A 20,319-nucleotide genomic window follows, 5' to 3' on the forward strand; every position below is an offset into this window, starting at 1 on the left:
TTACGTCAATCAAAAAGTTGAACATTCTCTCTTTAAAGTTGGTTTTGTTCTCTTCACATACACTCTATCCTCGGCAAGATGAAAATGGTAACCAACAGAGAAATTAGGAGAATGACAAAGAAGAAGCTTAAGCAAGAGAGTCATTAATGTCTAGAACAATTTGCCGAAAGTTCAAACTAAAACAAAAATTCAAATATCAAGATATTGCAATACAAAGTTCTTCACATATGTAAATAATTCAATTAAGCTTCTTTCACGGATAAAAAATAACACTTGGTGTTCAATGTCCAAGATCAGTATTAGCTACTGTAGAAATGTTACAGACTATACGCAGAAGACTCAAAATTGCCAACATGACACATCTTCAAAGTAATTAGTAAAAAAACTCAAACAAATTCTGTTATGAAAGTTTTCTAATACCTAACAAATTGCCTAGTATCATCTCCACCTCGCTTCCCATAAGGATTGCTTTCATTAAACCTCCCTTCAATTTTACGGCTCTTCTTCCTAAACTTTGAAGCATTGCTGTCTAGTTTGATATCTACCTTTGGTGGGCAAGAAAAGCAGAATGAAGTAGCTACCGCCTGCACAAGTGAAGAAACACATTACCTCAGAATGATAGATAATAGCTATAGGATCTATCTATAGGAAAATTGAGCCGTATTATCTTACAAACAGTTAGCATTAGCTTTAATTCATATCTTATCATCCGTAATGAAATACCTTTAACTGACATAAGAGCGTGTCTTTATTAAAGAATCAACCATTCAACCCCCATGCTAAACAATACAGAAGGAAAAAATATTACCTGTAGATCGAGTTGGTGTACGTTGAACACATCTTTCATGGAATGCGAGTTATATGACAATATGTAGGCTCTGTATGCATCTTTAGCTGACTTGTTCAAGTAATAATTATTTGTAACCAATTTCTCCTGCAAATTCCATAATGTAAGGTGGTGCTTTTATAATTGGAAACAAAAATAACAGAAATAGGAAGATTCAGTACCAGATGCGACTGCACATTTGCCAGCTTCTTTGTATCAAAATCATACTCCTTCACAGGAACCTTCTCACTCTGCATTAAAATTTTACATATTGAGCTTGATATAAGGGGGCAGCATACACAAGAACAAACAAATGGGTCTACCTAGCAGGCTAGCACAACCAAGAACTTAACAAAACTAAGCTTTCTGTTCCACGTTTGCAGTCAGCACTCAGTATAATAAATACTTAAGAAAGGCTCTCCGGGGTTCATTTCCAAATCATCTCACAAGGATTCATGATTCATCTGACTTCACTTTCATCATAGATACTTTAATTATTGCTTGTCGGATATATTCATACCTTCAAATAACTAAGGAACTGCAACTCTTCCGGAATCAGGAAAAGCAAAGCATTACCCTTTGCACCTTCCCCACGAGCTGTTCGTCCAACCCTATGAATATATTCCTGAAAGGGACAACATATCAGCTAACCAGATAGCATGAAGCTAGCTATTCAATGGGGGGAGGAGCTCAAGTCAGCAAATTCAAATACCTTTGGGTCATCTGGAGGATCATACTGCACAATCCAATCCTACAAAAAGCCAAGAAAATAAAAGACCGCTCATCTGTAAGTGCTGTTGCTAAGCCAAAACCTTTTAGTCTGAAGAGATTGCAGTAATTCATGTAAGAACAGGATATAAGACACTAACCACAGCAGGAATATCAAGTCCACGAGCTGCAACGTCAGTGCACAAAAGTATGCCTTTTTCTGCTTTGCAAAAGTCAAAAAATGTTGTTGTCCTCTTGGTCTGCTTTTGTTTCCCATGGATATCTAAACAGTCTATCTGAATATATCTGAAGAGTTCTGAATGGAATTTCACTGAGTTGCAGGAAGAAAAGAAGACCATGACTTTCTTATTCAGATTCCTCTTCAGAAACGAATAGAGAAGGATAAGTCTCTTATCACTGGGAATAACACAATAACCCTGCTGTAGTCCTTCGTTGGTAACCTATGATAACCAGCATCCAATAAATTATTCTTTATAAAAAACCAATGATCACAAATACAAATAATGGAATAGATGCACCATCAATAACCAGTTCACTTACCCTTCTCCTGCCCTCATCAACATCAATGTAGATAGGAGTAGACTGGAACGACAAGCGTGCAAGGTCCTCCACCTACGTAACAAAAATTTAATATCACTTACTCAGTAACCCAACACCCCTCTCCCCCCTTAACCCTGCCCCTTTATCCTGAACAGAAGGCAAAAATTACAAAGAATTGGGAGCTACCTTCTGGGTTTGAGTTGCTGAAAAAAGAGCTGTTTGACGTTCCTGTATGATAGAAAATTTTCAATCAAAAAATTAATTTCAGAAACTTCAGCCTTAAGTAAGATAGAAAAGAGCAAAAATTTGGCATAACACATAAGATTCCAGGAACAACAAAGTGGAAAACCAGTATCAAAAGGCACTAAAACATCACAAAAAGATAATCCATCCCAAACACTATAAAACTCAAGCTCAATCATATCAACTGTTCATACTAAATGGAAACAATAACTTCCAAAACAAAATAAATATACTTATGGATTTCAAAAAAAATACCTTGACATTATATCAAGGAAAATGATATATACAGCAATAAGGGCTAGCTATAAGAAGATAAAAGTAAAATTATTATGATTAAAATTAACATTTAAAACAATGTGTGATTTTGTCACATATTCTTAAACTCAACAATAAGAAATATATACGATGCTCATAATTAGCCCTTGGGGCTACGCATATCATAACCATCAAATATATAAAGGTAAACATCTGTATATAAAGTACCAGCTTTCCATCTTCCAAAATGCTACAAGCACCACAAACTATCATACTTTTCATAATATCAAATTTGCAACAGACATAAATGACATGAATATTAATTTTCTCCCTTCATGCACATAAGCACATTGTCAGTATATATCTACAAACAGCTAATTTTATATATAACTTGTTTGAGGACACAGGGAGTATCAACTGCGAATGAAATATTAAAAGCAAATTTCTGACCTTTGGCAAAAGCTTTATGATCTGCCTCATTTCTTCTTCAAAATTAGCTTCCAGAATCCTGTCAGCTTCATCAATCACCAAGCACTGCAAGCATAAAATATTAAAGATGTCAATACCCTAGTAAAGACGAGCATAATTATAGATACTAAAGAGATGCTTTTAAGGGTATATTAGCAGATTACTTTCCAACAGTTTCAAGATCTGGATAGGAATGTAAGGAAATCCCCAAATTATAACTCAGCTTACACAATGACTTTGAATGCATTCAGCAAATATGAACACCGAGAATTGATTACTAGGTTAAGTGAATATTCTTTACTACATTACATCAACATCAAATGTCCTTAAATATAACAGTGATGTACAGAATTGCATTCACTTAGGCTATGCTCAATTCACCTTACTTCAACATATATTTGCTTATTTAAAAATTGATCAAATCAGACCATACCTGTTTAGTTGCCTTTAGTTATTGCAAAATATCTTTGATCCGTAAATTTTACTAAAAAATATAAAAATCTATACATGGAAATTACAAATTAATTATTTGATGAATTTTTTCTCAAGAAATAGCGTACAAATAAGGTCAAGGTTCGGTAAAATATAAAAATCAAATCAAGATCAGGTCATCAGATCACAGAAAAAAGTATGAAGTACTACACAAAAGCCAATTTTTCATGTATATTTGATATGAATGCTATAAATCACCTTCAAGTTTTTGAATATGAACCCCTTAGTATTTTGAAGATGGTCAAGAAGTCGTCCGGGAGTTGCCACTAAAAGATTAACACCTTTGGCAAGTCGTTCTGCTTCTCCCCTTCGGCCTGCACCACCAATCACCAAGCCAAGGGTTTGTGAATGATGCTTCAGAAGGTCTTTAGCAACAGCGTGTGACTGCATCATTGAGACAACAAGTTAACTGAACAGCCCAAGAGGGTTAAAAGCAGAGCAAACAAATGAAAGCAAGTCCTACATCGACGTAAACTACAGACCATCACTTAAAAAAGGGGAAAAGAAAATGAGCTGCAGTCAATAGAAAGAGGGATAGAGATTTACCTGAATAGCAAGCTCCCTTGTTGGACAAATAACAACAACGCCAACACCATTACGAGGAGTAAAACGAGTCTGGTGCAACAATTCCACGGCTGGAATAAGAAAAGCAAGGGTCTTTCCGGAACCAGTCCTCGCAGCTCCCAGCACATCTTTGCCTTCCAAGAGAGGAGGTATAGCTCTAGCTTGAATCTGTAATCATAGTAAAGCAAATAGCATAAGCTAACCGAGAATATTAAATTCAAACTGCAATCAATTGAACTTGCATAAGTTGCATTATAGGATTCTAAATTTCTAAGGGTATTCGCTGACCAATTCACAGAATGTTCTCCAACTTATCACAGTCTACTACTAAAATGCAAGCTTATACAAGCAAGGAATTTCAGAATCGGTTAGATAACTTCAGTGCTACTTGCCAATAACTATCCCTCAATAAAGGGACAATTTCGTTCATTCAAGCATATCGCGCTTCACTTTAACAATAGCTAGCTATAATGCAAACATTGCCGCGCATTTTATAAACCATATCCACCGTTCTTTCTCCGTGTTAGACAACTTAAAAGGATGAAATCCATGTCCTCATTCAATCTACATCATCACTCTAAGTTTTATGTTCATCATCAAGACTCCAGTCTCCAATTATCGTTATTTAAATTATTTATATTACACAACCCCTTTCCGGCATAAAATTCCAGAACCATCCACAAAAATAATCCATTTACTCTAATTAAAATCACATGTACTTCAATTTAAATCCAATTAGACTATATTTTTTGTAATTAAAATCATATAAATTAGCTTAAAACCTTACAAAATCAATCAATAACATTCAAAAATGAATTAATAAGAAGAGAACCTGGGTCATGTTGGAGAACCCAATATCCTTAATAGCATTTTTAGTAGGCTCAGAAACTGGTAAAGCAAAGAAAGATTGATCACTCATAATTCCAATCCCACTACTCTTTTTCTTCTTCTTTTTCTTCTCAACTTCACTGCCATTGTTTTCTCTCTCCTCTTCTTCCACTTTTTCTGCTTGTACTTCTTCTTCATCACTTTCAGCCCTCAATTCGTCGGCGCACGGCCGTTTTCGTCCTACCATTGTAGGGTAATTTTAAGAAATTCCTGCAACAAATAGCAACCAAATTAGAATCAAATTCTACTCGATTAAGAATATGAACATAAAATTTTAGCGCAAAGTTATAATCTTTTAGTAATTATATTAGCAATAGTTCGATAATCCCATAAAGAACACGAATTTGAATCAAATTAACGATTAACAGCGTATTTTGAAATTGTTGTTCGACCTTGTAAGATGCTTCAATGGAGGATAGAAAGCTCACAAAAAAAATTTCTGCTGCTTGTTGGAGTGAGGGAGGGACGTTGAAGGGCCTGGATGCTAGGTCTAAATAATTAGGGTTTGGTTTTTTAGTTTTGGGTAATCTATGGGCTTGCTATGATTGACTGAACTGGGCTGAGTTGAACTGAACTGGGCTGAATTGAACTGAACAGAACTCAATATTTTATTAGAGAGGGAAATTAAAAATTAAACTAAACTGATTTTATTGGAACTAAACTGAAAATAATCTGAAAAGAACAGACCCTATATCTACACCCTTTAAAAACGTTACTATAATGTTTTACTTGATACTTCAAATTTTCACGGTTTTCAAAACGCGTTAAAATAGATTTATATCCATTTTCATACATGTAAAAATTATACTCCCTCCGTGCTTAAAAGAACGACCCTTTTAGCCAAATTTTAGTTCCAAAATGTTCATTCCATTTGCATTTAAATACTTGTGCAAAATTAACTTCCCTATGTAAATTTTGTCTTTTCCATATGCTTTTATTACTTTCTCTCTCTACTTTTTTGCAAATCTCATGTAAGTTACCATTTTCAATGTACTTTTATTAGATTTCTCATATACACTTGTGCTTCCAACTTAAGTTTCTTAATACCCGTGAAAACTCTCCAAAAGGGTCTTTTTTTTAAGGACGGAGGGAGTACAATGAAACTAAAAGAGCAACTGGTTTCCAAAAGAGGATTGAATTGAGTACGTAAAACAGTGATGAATTTATTAAAAAAAATTCTCGAATAAATTAAATGTGAATCAGTAGAAGGTAGTTCATGCTAAATGAAAATAGAAACAGTGCAAGAAACAATAAGAACACATAGATTTTCTTAGATTCAGCTCAACCGAGAGCCTACGTCCTACCTACCCTAATTAGGCCCCGTTCATTTCACCTTATTTTTGCTGAACTATAATTATTTTTACTGACCTGAAATTAATTTTTCAGGACTCAAATATTTTTACTGAACTAAAATTAATTTTATTGAACTAAAATTATTTTTTGCTGAACTGAAATTATTTTTGCTCAATTGGACTTATTTTTACATAACTGAAATTAATTTTACTAAACTGAAATTATTTTTTATTGAATATTATTATTTTTTTTTTAAGGTGAAGTGAACAGGACCTTACTCATATAACAAAAGCAGATACGATGATGGCTCGCTTAACTCAAGCTAAACAATCCCAACACTTAGGACCTAGTCTAATTTACTAAACTGAGCTGAAACTAAATAGAGTTGAACTAAACTAAACTGAATAGAGCTGAAACGAATATTTTATGAGAGAAGAAAATTAGGAGCTGAACTGAACTGAACTGACTGGAGCTGAACTGATGATTGGAGCTGAACTGAAATTAAGCTGAAGAGAACAAGCCCTTAACTCTAGGTGTCACTCGCAATTGAACTCACAAACACTACACAATCACTAGCCCCTTAGTAATTCAATACAAACACTCAGATTCCCTTGATATGCTTTCTTACAAAGCAGAAGTAAGAGACAGTACAAATCGCTATATAGTGTGTGTACAAACAGTTGTCAAAACTAACGAACTATTTCTCAAGAGTGTTTCAAGCTTTTCAAATAATATCTTAAAATATGCATGAAAAGTGTAAACACAAAACTTAAGTGAAAATTGGAGGCAAACTATTGGCAAAGTTGGGATTACTATAATAATCCTTAATTGGGATTATTAAAAATAAATTGTCCATAGTTGAAATTAGGGATGCTATTGAGCTGATCAGTATGCGAGCAACCCGCACTCGACTCGGTCAAAGCTCGACTTGAATTGGCTCGTGCTTGCTCAAATTAGCTTGAAACTCAATAATTGTATAAGAAATTCAGATTTTTTGTGTTATTCTATCTTTAAAAACAAAAGATTATCTTAATACTTAATAAATTTTTTTTTTTGACGAGAAATACTTAATAAATTTAAATTAATACACTTTAGTAGGAAAATTTTAAATAAAGAAAAGAAAATATAATCAACAAAAGTTTGAAATTCAAGAGACCGAAGCCTTTAAACGAGCAGCTTGTGATCGACGTGGCTCGACTTGAAATTTAATTTAACGAGCTGATCAGGAGTCAAGCAACACTTTGCTCGTGATCGACTTGGCTCGACTCGAAACTAAACGAGCACGAGTCGAGCAACCCTCTCGTGATCGACTCGCTCAATTAGCACCCCTAGTTGAGATTATTAAAATGTATTTTCCTAAAGGAAAATTCTACTGATGGCCTGGGCTTCTCAATCAAGGAAAAGTCTTCCCGTGAATATTAATGTGCAAAAAAAAAAAAAAAAAAAAAAAAAAAAAAACACTTTGTACTAAACACACATACATAAGTGAGATGTTTAAAATGTAAGATGCACGTGTTGGAAATGGTAATTTAATGCAATCGGATTCTAGATTGATTAGCCCCACCGAGCGGAGTAATTTCATTTTTTTAAAGGTGTACTCGTGCCCAGTCGAGCGAGCCCAGCCCGACTAGGCGAATCGACGCTCAGCTTTTTTTGCTTGCTCTCACGCTAGGTCGGGCGATGGTTCGTTCGGTCAGCCAGCTGGTGGTTCTCATGATAGGTCGGCGAGACGTCAAGTCTTACGAGCTCGATCGGGCAAGAACCTCTAGTTGGTTGCCCGGGATTTCTTGACGAGCGAGTTGCTCTCGCCCGATAGGGCAGTCATGACTCGACCGGGCATGACTACTTGTGAATGGGAGGTTTGCACTTGTGCCCGGCTAAGCGGTTGATCACCTAACCGAGCCCGCCTTTTCCCCGGGGTTGGTTTGTCTATTTTATATATTTCCACTTTGGAGTATATATAAATACGAGTGTCACCTTCTTCTCCAAGTTGTCTATTATGTTTGTTTAAGGAAAATCCCAAACCAATTCATCAAACCAATACTATTGTGGATATCCCTAGTACTGCTGTCAAGGGGGGCATTCGTTAGGTCATCTGTTGAATAATCTCTTGAAAAACAATATTTTTGATTTGTATGTTGAAATCAAATCTGCTAAGGCTATGCGGGTATCTTTAGAAAAGAAGTATGGTGTCGATGATGCTGGAATAACGAAGTATGTGACTGGTAATTGGATGAAATTTAAGATGGTTAATTCAAAGCCTGTCATGGATAAAATCTTGTACTTCTTTTTTCAGCATCATTGGCACCATACTTCTTTTAATAAATTCTATAGTGAAAGTTTTTTTAATAACAAAATTATATTATTTTAGAAATAATTTTTTAACAAAAACCAACCCCCTTTCCCTACCCACCCCGCCACCAACTAACCCCCCTCCTCGACCAACGGCGCCCAACTCCCCAGCCAACTGGTGACCTCGACACCTCCTCCCCAACCGGCGACCTCCTACCCCCTCTTCCCTCAATGCAATGCCGACTTCTACTGTCAAAACTTGGTGTAATACTCTGTATTATTGTTATTGTTATTGTTATTGTTATTGTTATTGTTATTGTTATTATTATTATTATTATTATTATTATTATTATTATTATTTTATACACACACACACACACACACACACACACACACACACACACACATATATATATATATATTAATGATTTTATTTATTAAAATGATTTATTTTATTTTAAAAAGAATTATTTATTTAAATAAATTATAAGTGTGTGTGTGTAAATAAAATGGATCATGAATTGAGGCAACAAAATTATGATTAATTGGATCAATCCTACTTAAAAAAGGTGGACCAACTTATTGGGAATTTAGGGCCTAATAAGTTGACCCAAGGGAGAATTGGAAAGGGAATAAAAATTAGTAATGACAAAGTTGTAAATATGGGTTTTATTTTTAAAAGGAGAGTATATATTAATATTTTAAAATTTCAAAATTTTTCCACAAAATTTCATATTTGTCAGATTTCTCAAAAATTCAAATTTTTTCTCTTTATTTTCTCTCTCTCCTTTTTCCTTTATTTTTCTTTCCTTTTTCTTTTTCCTCTTTCCCACGCCATCTTCTTCCTCTCTTCTCCTTCCTCCCTCATGCCGGCAACAACACCGGCGCCACCACCGCCATTGGCGACAGCAGCAGCACCGACAGCCCAGCCAGCCGACGTCTTTCTCTCTCCTCTCTTTTTCGGTTTGTGTGTGTGTTAAAAAAAAACTTCTTTAATCCCACAATTAATTTATTGATGTATTGTTTTAAAGGCGGATTTTCATTATGTTTTGGTGTTGAATTTGGGATTTTGATGTTGCCAATTTATTGTTATAAATTTCAGATTTCTATTTAATTAAAAACGCAAATTATAAACCCTAGAAATTGCGAATTTTGTATAATTGATTAGGGATTGAAGCTAGGTTGTTGTTATAGATTAACTCATTGTCCAATCATGTTTTTGATGAGTTTAAAGCCCTTAATTTGATGTTAGAATTTTATTTAAACCATGAAAATCAAGTCTTTTTGAAAATGATTTAAAGTACCCACTTAAAGAAAAGGTTTTATGGCTTTTATGTCATCAAAAGGGGTTGGTTAGTATGATTTAAATAGTATTGTAGTTGCTGGAAATTTGTGAGAATAGTGGATTAATTATGGTTATGTGTTTTTATTGTAGGAAGTTTCGAGCTAAGTGATTATTAGCAAGAGTGGCCGAGTTTAAGCGTTATTCAAGTTATGTATGTGCACAAGAATATTTGTGTATACATAGTATCATGCTAGGATTGTGAGTTGTTATTGGTTTGATGAATTAGTAGCATGTTTGGTTGATTATATGCTTGGAATTGATGTTGATTGAACATGAATTATCATGCATGCATGTGAATATGTTATTTGAAGCATGATACAAGTTGAATATATGTGAATCATGGAAGTATGTTTTAATTTATTTTTGAATATCAAGGAAGCATGAAATTAATAAGCAAGGCTTATGTATGTTTTAAAGAGCTATAATTAGAATTATTGAACATGATTCATGAATTTTATTCTCACCCATTCATTATTGGTGTAGTGTTAAGGAAGTCAGTTTATTTATTTGCTCACTCAAGTAAGTTGAGGTAGAGTAAAGGAGTTTATTAGTGCATTCTATGCACCAAGGTAGTAATCGTGCAATTTTGTGCACAAAACTAGGCAGGGAACCTTAATGAAAATAAATAGTATGTGCTCACTAATTAATTCAAGAATAAATTGGAAGTTTGTGTTGAATGTTGTTATGTTTATTCTTGATTGATTGGTTGGAGTCTTCACATGTTAAATTGATAAATCAGGTAAAATGTAAGAAGATACGCACCAAAACTCTTGGAACGTATATACCTTGAGTATGAACATATAGGGGGAGTTATGTGACTTTATATTTGAGCATAGCTTCTACAGGGGTACAAGACGCTGTACTTTCTTTTACTATTATTTATGTGCTGGAATTCCGTAACCAAGGTGTGACATAGTAGGTGCCAATTGGGATAGCTTCCTGATTGGAAGCTCCATTTTAATGGGCTATATTTTTTAGGAAGAAACCCCGTTTGATGCGTAATCCAAAGCTATTAATTAATAATTAATATTGCTAGCTATGAGTCAAAGGTAAGTTGACGACTGTGATTGTATGGTAAGCATGTTTTATTTCTATTCTTATTGATAGGATATTCATGTTAGTGTGGTTCATATGTACTCATTTTTTGCTGATTCGTACTTTTGTGTTTGTGTTTGGCTTTCCTTTAGTTGGCCCTACTATGACCCATTTTTATGGTGAGTAGAGGATTGAAATAAAGGGAAAGTGACAGGTACTTGAAGCATGAAGAGCATGATGGGGATGAGTGTCGAGAGTTACATGTTATGCTTTCCTAGTTTTATATCTTGAATTATTTTATTGTGGACTAACCTTTATGCATTATCTAAAGTTGGTTTTTAGAAGGGCCATATTTGCAAATGGCTCCAATTTGTGATTTAATTATTTCTATTTGGTTTTAAGGTTGTGAACTCAAGTTTTGTTTTAAAAGTTTGTTTTTATTTTAGTCTTTCGCTGTGTGACTTTGAAAAATAGCCTTAGCCGTTATCACGGTGGCGGTAATATTTTGGTTATTTCCTTAAATTAGTTTTAATTAGAGTAAAAAGAGTATTTTAAAATAAGGAAATTTCCGGGGTATTACACTTGGGTAATCCCTAATTTCACCACCTTACTGCCAAAAAAAAAAAAAAGAATCCCAATTAATTCAATCAAATCATACAAAAACCTTAAATTTAAAAACCCTAGAATGAAAATCAGAAATTACATCTTGGAGAGCTTAAGATCCTTAAGTTGATTCAACAATTCAGCCTTAGGCTTTTGCATAAACTCCTGGGGTTTGATTCTTGCTACAAAAATTCACACAAAAATGGTAAATTGAAACAAAAACTACAGTTCTAAGATAATGAAAAAGCTTGAATTCATCGAAAAGGGAGGAGAGAGAGAGAAATCGTCTACGGGGAGGGAAGTCGCCGACAAAGGAGATGAGGGGGAGGGGTCGCCGGTAGTGTAGGGAGCTAGGCGCCGCCGGGCGGGAAAGGAGGTTGGTTTTGCTTTTTTTTTTTTAAAAAAAAAAGTTATTTGTATGTGTAGGCGTCGTTTGAAGAGCGCCTACGCAAAGCATGTTGTGAATATGCTTGACACTCATAGGAAGTGGGAATTGACATACGATTAGGGACAAGGAAAGTAGGGAGCCGCCAACAAGTTTTTAAGGAACTTGTAAACCGTTCACGGATCATAAAAGGTAACAACGAATAAGGGACAACGATAGGCAACAACGATTGACCCCTTAAGGTTACACCCCATTCATAATCCATGAGATTACTAACTCCATATGGTTCGGAACCACGAAAGGAGGATTGGGGATGATGGTACGAAGTGAGTCATGGAGTCACATTCGCCCGTATTGGCCTCTACTCGATTCTTATAGTGAAAAGTGATTCCTGTGATCTCAAAGGCATACACATAATATTCAATTTGCTCCAAACTATCATTATGCTAAATTGGTTGAATATTAATGCAACATATAATTCTAATTATTAGTGACCACTTGATTTAATAACAAGATTAAAAAGGAACCTAAACCTGTCGTCCAAATTATCTTATTAGGCGTGATTTTCGGTTACACATTCCCTTTAAACATGCAACATGGTGATCAATAAATAATACTAGAATAAACATTAATATTGGAAGCAATTTAACAATAATAGCGTTAGTCAAATCAAATATAAATAAACTTAATCATGATACTAGCAACAAGAATAAAAATAAGTAATTAAATTAAGGAAATTTTGCAAAAAACCACCTTTTAAATCTTGTTTTTTTGCAAATAACCACCTTTTAAAAAAAATGTTGCAAAAAACCACCAATTTCAAAAATTTTGTTGCAAATTACCACTTTTTTAGCCAAATTTATCAATTGTTTTACATTGAATTGGTGGTAAGTTGCAACAAAATTTTTAAAATTGGTGGTTTTTTGCAACATTTTTTTTTAAAAGGTGGTTAAATGCAAAAAATAAGATTTAAAAGGTGGTTTTTTGCAAAATTTCCTTAAATTAATTAAGTACTCAAATCTCGCGCGCTCCTTTAAATTGCTACATGATGAATAAATTTTTAGTAATATCAATAAATAATATAAATCAAATGAAAATTAAATTAAATAAATATAGAGTTGATTTGGTCCAAACCCTCAGTTATTTGTACCTTTCACGCCTTGGTTTAAGGACGGAACCTCGAGTTAAGTATGGACTCCTTGGAGTGCTTAAGGAAGAAATGATGTAATTTGAAACATAGGTTTAAGGCTTAGAATATGAGAGAGAGAGAGAGAGAGAGAGAGAGAGAGATAGAGAGAGAGAGAGAGAGAAGAGAATGATTTTTGGTGTAAAAGAGAGGAAGAGATAATGATTTGGTGCCCCGAACTGCAGAAAGGAGGGGGGTATTTATAGAGGAAATGAGCAGAGGGAACACACGAAAACCTAAAAAGATAAAAACCCTAATTTGGGTTGCCGCGACATGCAAGCAGTTGGCGCAACACACAAGTGCCGCGACATGCAAGCAGTTGGCGCAACACGCAAGAAATTGGCGCGACACGTAAGAAATTGGCGTGACACGGGAAATATCTGACCTACATAGGGAAAAGCGCGTTCAGGTTTTACGCGGAGAAAACACGGGATTTTGGCGTGTCACGCAAGTAGTTGGCATGACACGCAAGAAGTTGGCGCGACGCGCCACAAGCTTGCGTGACGCGCCAAAGATTTGTGTGACGCAGCAGGCACGTGGCATGGTAACTGGTTGGCGTGACGCGACACAAGCTTGCGTGACACGCCAAAGGTTTGTGTGATGCAGCGGGCACCGTGACACATGTAGAATACCGTGTTACGTTACCAGGCGCGGTGCCACGTCATCAGGCGCCGTGACACGCCAAATTTGCTTAATGCTCGGTAATTCTAGTTTTAATACGTTTTTAAAACTATGATAACTTTTGATCTGTAATATGGAATAAGGCATATAATATATCATTGGAAATCTCATAAAGTCTACTTTCCAACCCAATTAGGTCAAAATCATTTGTAGATTTTATGATATGAACGTTTTAGTAGAAGAGTGTCGGTTTTGGGCCGAGTTCAGTGTTTTGCTCATATCTTCTTCGTTTTAAATCGGAATTGGGCTTATGATATATTGTTGGAAAGCTTATTTCAAGGCCTATCCGGCTAAATTACAATTGGATAAAAATTATAGGGACACAAAATCAGTTTCTCTCGGTTTTGTGATGTGGACACGAAAAGTAAAAAGTAAGTTATGGTGTGGGGAAATGAGCTAGGAATTAGATTAGTTTATGAAATGTATTGGATAGAACATGGATTTAAGCACTCCAAAGATTAAATACTCAACGCGACCAATAATGGCGGTGAAAGGTTGTTCATCATCAGGTTTGGTTTTGGGGAGACATTTTTAGGTGTCTACAGCATGATAATTTTATTAATAAAAAAAATAAATAATTAACCATGGTTAAATATTTTAACTAAAATTGTGTTTATCTTTGTAATAAAAAAAAATACAACTTTACAATGATAATAAGATTTTTTTTTCTTTTTCCAATTTACCATAGAGAAAAATTTAAAAATTTTATTGTTACATACCAAAGAAATTTAATTATTTTTACTGAATTGATATTTATTTTACTGAATTGAAATTATATTTGCTGAAATGAAATTATTTTTATTGATTCACTCTGTTATATTTCTTCTTTAAAGTTACCGAATTTTACTAAACTTAAATTATTTTTATTGAATTAAACTTATTTTTACTGAAATGGAATTATTGTGCTGAATTGAAATTATTTATACAATTATAAAAAAAATAAGGTCAAGTGAACTTGGAAATTGTATGTGTGCTCATGATATTAAACATAATTTAATTATTCTTCACAAAAACATAAAATCAAGTAATCAAATGCATCATCTACATAATGATAATTAATGTACTGTATTTCATGCTTACATCAAGAAGAAATTTGTTATTACACGAAACTACTAATAACTATGAATTACTCCCATCATCACACACTTTACTACTACAATTGGCATTCACAAAACTTATATTATATAATTATCTGCCATTTCCTAAATATGAGAGCAATTGTGAGTCATACGAAATAGATTCAATGCCACTGCTACAACCACCGTAGTCAACTGATCTTGGAATTCGAACAAGAAAAGATTCACGGTCTTTTAGAACTGATTTATCATCATTCCAAGGATGTGATCCCTTTCTTCTTATAGTCTCTAATTCCATTGCAACTACTTTCATGGTAGGCATCTCCTCTCCTTTCAACATCAAGCATCATTTATCCAGATTAGTCGTTTGTTGTATTTCTTCAATTGTTCCCTTATTTACTATGTTTACGTCAATAATGTCCAGCAAGCAGCCTTCTTTTAACTTGAGGAGGAAGTGCATAGCGAGATATTTCTCATTTCAGGCCTAGTACTAGAAATTGCCTTTTTCCTAGTCAATAGCTCCACCATGACGACACCAAAGCTATAAACATCAGTCTTTTTGTTGGGGTTTGGTGAGTCCGACTCACCGCGGAAACAACCCCACCCGAGGAACCACTCGCAATAATTAAAATCATAAAGCATAAATAAATAATCACAAAGAAAAGATAACGAATCTTACCCTCGAAGCGAGCTTCACCCAAAACCCGGGGCTCTTACTTGAAAGCTACGAGCACGTCAAGCGCCGCGCCTCCGACGATATCCACCCACAAAAAGGCGAACACAACTTTAAGGTCTACTACCTTGGGGTTAGCAAGGTCCGACCAAAACCCGAGTGTTATGTGAGTTTAAGAGTTTTCCCAAAAATTATGGAATGCTCTTTTTAACTCCCACTCAAGCACTTTACTCCAAATCCCAAGGTTGGTATTTATAGAGGAAAGTATGAGTGGGTATTTCTATCCCATCAATGTGGGATCATGAAATTCCTTAAATTAATTTAAAGCTAAATTAAATTAAAATTGCAAACTAATAATAAATCTACAAGTGGCATTACCATGTGAGATGGGTTGGTGAGGACCACATGGAGAGTAGGGGACCATACTTGCTCCCCACTCAATACTCTCCTTGTGCCACATGTCCTCACTCACTTACTCCCATTTTCCATACTTCCCCTTAACCCACGGCCCTATGGCCCGAGCCAAGCCACGAGCCCGGCCCGAGCCCAGCCCGCACCCAGCCCGCACCTAGCCCGCACCCAGCCCGCACCCAGCTGCTGCTGTGGCGCGGTGCGGCTGCTGCTGTGCCTAGCCGCGGCTGGCCGTGGCTGCTAGCACGGTGCGCTAGCTCGCACCAGCCAACCATGGCTCGGCTTGGTGCTTGCTAGCCACCTTTGCTAGGACATTTTTCCCCTAGCATTCGGATGCTCGGGGCACCCCGATGCTAGGGGTATTTTTGGGAATATGGTCGATTTATTATTATTTTGCGCGTCTCGTCTTTTATCATTTTGACTCGGCTTCCGACGATCGGTTTCGACGCTCTAAGCTCGAATTACCGACGTCTAAATATTTAACACTCGGGCGACGAATTAATTTCTTCCGAATTAATTCGTCGAGTTGGTTCGCATATATTTGCTTGGGTGTGACCCGAAGGGTTCAGTCAAGATTAAGCTGTAACATTAATTATATTAATATTACTGATCGGAAGCGGCCTCCACCCAGGCATTCCGATCACTTGACCTTACTGAATATATTAGATTTCTAATAATTCTGAACCCGCTATCAGAATAATACACTTGTTCGAAGGACACCATTCCTTTCAATCTCCCACTTGTCCTTCCGGACAAGTGTGCATTTAGTGTATAACCCTTATCCTATGTCTCTTCATGTCTCTTCATGAACTACAGAGTAAGATTACTAGTCATCTCTGTTACGTCCAGAAGTGTTTCTCGAAATCCGAGTTTGACTGTCAATAAGCAGATGATTTCTAAAATCCATCTGAGCACGGCCATGCATTTTTCAAAGTGTCGCTCTTCGAGAGGCCTTGTAAACAACAAGACATGTTCCCTATTGTTAGTAGGGGGACATTTCCAGTCTTGTAATGTAGTTTCTCTTACTAAGAGGACTCACCCGTCTGATAGCTGTCTTTATAATCCCCAATTACGGCAGACGTTTGGCGGATACCAAAGCGGACCAGTACTCAAACAAGAGATCTCCCACTACTCATGGTCAAAGGAAAAGAGTTCGATAGTAATAATGAGAAAATACTTATGACGATTTTGAAATCTCTTAAAGTATCCTCATAGGTCGATCCAGTATGGTTCTAAACCAATACCTGTGCAAATGATTTATATCCTCATAGCACAAGAAACGGTGCTATAAATCATACTACACACTAATCTCTGATGGTCATCAATCGTCCACAAAATATGACCTTGATTAGGGATAATTTTCGATTAAAATATTCAATGTTCACTTAATAGGTGTTTCTTTATCCAAGCCATTGACTTGATACCCTATTTTGAATATTTATTAAAATCGAATGGACTCATTATTTAATTCTAAACCACAATTAAATAGTTTTGTGGAATATTTAGAAATATTTTATTCCACTATGAAACTTCACAATGTTTCATCTTATGATAAATGGTTTTTCCCAAATGTTTAAAGAGTAATACTCTTCATAAAACATTCATAGAAATCACACCCATATTTGATATTCTTGATTTCTTTCATGCAATTATGAATGTTGTCGTTCACTTATTGCAAAGGTTTAGTTAAAATTACTTTGCAAACCTTAGCATCTTCATTATCCACCATTTCCATAATAAGATGATAAAATTTTGAGAGTGTTAATGGATTACATGTGATTCAGGATTTATTGTCCAAGCAATGGCTCCCACTCATTTTCATGATTTGAGACCTTTTACTTGACAACCTACAATCATTAATGTTCAACAACGAACCTTTCCATTTAACATCTATCTTATTATTGCCTTTAAGGCAACAATATTCTCAACATATATTTTAGTAGACTCCCCGATGATGCCTTGCTTGGGTTTTACTCCAAGCGACTCACAACGATTTGGGATACCCTAATCACTTGTGATCATGGAAATTTTCCTTAGATTCCCGCACATCATATATGGATGCACATCCATGTTACCATTCTCAAGCCACAACGCTTCTTGCCTCGTGCTTATAAATGGCTTCCTTACTAAGGATCTAATCCTTGTTAAGGTTTGTGCTTGCAACATCAAAACTCAAATTATATTTGTTTCCATGCGTCAAGAACTTCATCCTACTACTTATCTAAGTTCTATGGATGTTCTTGACTATAATCTAATGATCTAATACTTAGATTAATGTCGATTGGTATTATATACGTACTTCACATGCTCTAAGCATGTAAGTCATCTGACGATTCCATATCATAGCCTTACATGATGGATTTAATTCTAGAATGATTTTCAATTTTATTCCATCCATGTGACATTTAGCTCATACAGTTACACTGAGTCTTGCCAAATTGTTCGCTATATGATATGATTGAAAGTCTCTTACTAGAGTCTTTCTTGTTTGATTTAGTACTTAGCCTAGCTTATACTTAGTTCAAACATTTACTTAGCTTCATACATATGGGTCGAAAGCCTTTCAAAGTCCTTCATGTTTAACATGGTAATTTCCTTTACTCATTTAAACACTTTAATTAAGTCTATACCATAGAACTTAATTCCCAACATGTACTAAGTATCGTCTTTAGCTTGGTCCATTGTCGAAAATACTTTCAAATCTAAGCATTTAGCATTTGATAGTTGTTTCACAATAGAGTTCGTAAACATCTTGTTGGACCATTACTTTTGCTCCCACTAAACTTCTTGTTCATCAGAATTTCTATGTTTCTCCATAAGTCAATCCTCTTATTAACTTTATGAGAAAACACGTTCCAATTCCTTCATGCAATGCTTCCTTTAATCCCATGACGGATTCCATGTGCTTGCTTTCAAATCTAGCATTATTTAGATTTTCAAAACCCTTAGACTATTCCATAGTCACTTCCAAAATTCCATTTTGGGAAGGCGGTTTTGGTATCTATTTTGCCATATTTCATATGCGCAATTTTGCTAGATCAATCACGAAAAGACTTGAGCATTCCGATTGGTGAATGGGATTTTATTAAAATCAACTCCTTGAAATTAATTATATCCTTTACAACCAATCTAGCTATGTATGCATATACATTTCCACATTTGTTAGTTTTCTCCTTGAAAACTTATTTGCAATCGATGGGTCTTTCACCTTTCATGCAAATTAATCAAGTTTCAAACATGATTTTCAAACATGGAGTCTATTTCGGATTTTCATGGCTTTTAACCATTATTCGGAATTTGGATTTGTCGTAGCTATCTTACAAGACATTATTCCTTTACTATCTAATAGTAAATAGTATGCTTGTAAGTCTTAGGTTTGTTTCTAACTTAATAGAAAATTTATAGGATTCAATCCAAGCCTTTGGTGAATTCTATACCTATACGGGGCATCAAACACTGAGTTTTAAGGCGCTTTCAAAGCCCTTTTATTATGTTGATCTTACTCCAACATCTTTAATGTTTTGTGAGTAATGAATTCTCTTTTAAGGCACTTGTAAAGTCCTTTTGAGTATTCTTGATCAAGCATTATCACGAAGTCCTTTAAGGTCTTCCGAGATTCTCAATTCTAGTTTGTTGCTAAGCTCGATGGTCATCGAGTTCATTTTCCTCCCACTTGTCGTTTTGGAAACGTGTTACTTTCCAGAAAGACACTACTTAGAGCAACAAACAATTTTTTGTTCTCAATTAGGATGTGGAGGTAATACCCGTAGTCTCACTTGAATGCTTACAAAGAGACATGTATATTGTCTTTGGGTAAAAGTTCGTTGTGAAACAAATAGTTAGCTCCTACTTGAGCTATCTTAGTCTTTATTGAGCCATTCAGCTCCTACTGAGTCACCTAGCTCCCACTGAGCCACTTTGCTTCCACTGAGCTAGTGAACTCCCACTGAGACTAAGAGCCTTAGACATATACTTGAAAAGACTTTTAGAAGTTATTTCTATCCATGACTAAATATGGCGTCCTTTCTTAGCTTCGACATTTTGTTTAGTGTAACATTAGTCATTTGTGCAAATCTTTAAGAACTTTATAGGAAGGGTTGTGAACCATCATCGTTCGAGTCATTTTCAAATGACACCGAGGTCTCCGTGAAGACACACCATGTTCTTTGTGGAGTTATTTATGAAAATTTCCATTCATAACTTTGAGATAGTCACGCTTGGCTCAAGCAAACATCGCTCGATCTAATCTAGACATTTTGATATCTTGCCAAGTCGATTCTGTACTTCACCGAACTCTTGAGCTACTCAAGTCAAGTTTGTTCACATTTGATGAA

At 35.3% G+C, this 20,319-nt stretch overlaps 1 protein-coding gene across 1 annotated transcript; it reads right to left on the bottom strand.

The window, feature by feature from the left end:
- Nucleotides 1–217: 217 nt before the first annotated feature.
- Nucleotides 218–5,500, bottom strand: LOC145632149 (DEAD-box ATP-dependent RNA helicase 27-like). Its single transcript, XM_081684445.1, has 13 exons — nt 5,398–5,500; nt 4,950–5,215; nt 4,100–4,285; nt 3,752–3,937; nt 3,044–3,127; nt 2,282–2,323; nt 2,096–2,167; nt 1,696–1,995; nt 1,539–1,577; nt 1,347–1,451; nt 1,009–1,077; nt 809–934; nt 218–584 (listed from the first exon to the last, which is right to left on the bottom strand). Exons 2-13 carry the CDS (start codon nt 5,190–5,192, stop codon nt 414–416), a joined length of 1,623 nt encoding a protein of 540 aa, XP_081540571.1. The 5' UTR covers nt 5,193–5,215; nt 5,398–5,500; the 3' UTR covers nt 218–413.
- Between the last annotated feature and the right edge of the window lie 14,819 nt (nt 5,501–20,319).

The sequence above is a fragment of the Chenopodium album genome, chromosome 5, assembly GCF_948465745.1.
Source record: "Chenopodium album chromosome 5, dcCheAlbu1.1, whole genome shotgun sequence".
Classification (NCBI taxonomy): Eukaryota; Viridiplantae; Streptophyta; class Magnoliopsida; order Caryophyllales; family Amaranthaceae; genus Chenopodium; species Chenopodium album.

What these genes read in the sequence shown, in the direction of transcription:
- LOC145632149 (XM_081684445.1), bottom strand. Translation starts at nt 5,192, where the DNA reads ATGGTAGGACGAAAACGGCCGTGCGCCGACGAATTGAGGGCTGAAAGT. An exon ending in TCATAAAGCTTTTGCCAAAG is followed by an intron (nt 2,324 to 3,043) that starts GTCAGAAATTTG and finishes TCTATCATACAG; the next exon opens with GAACGTCAAACAGCTCTTTT. An exon ending in ATCCTCCAGATGACCCAAAG is followed by an intron (nt 1,452 to 1,538) that starts GTATTTGAATTT and finishes TGTCCCTTTCAG; the next exon opens with GAATATATTCATAGGGTTGG.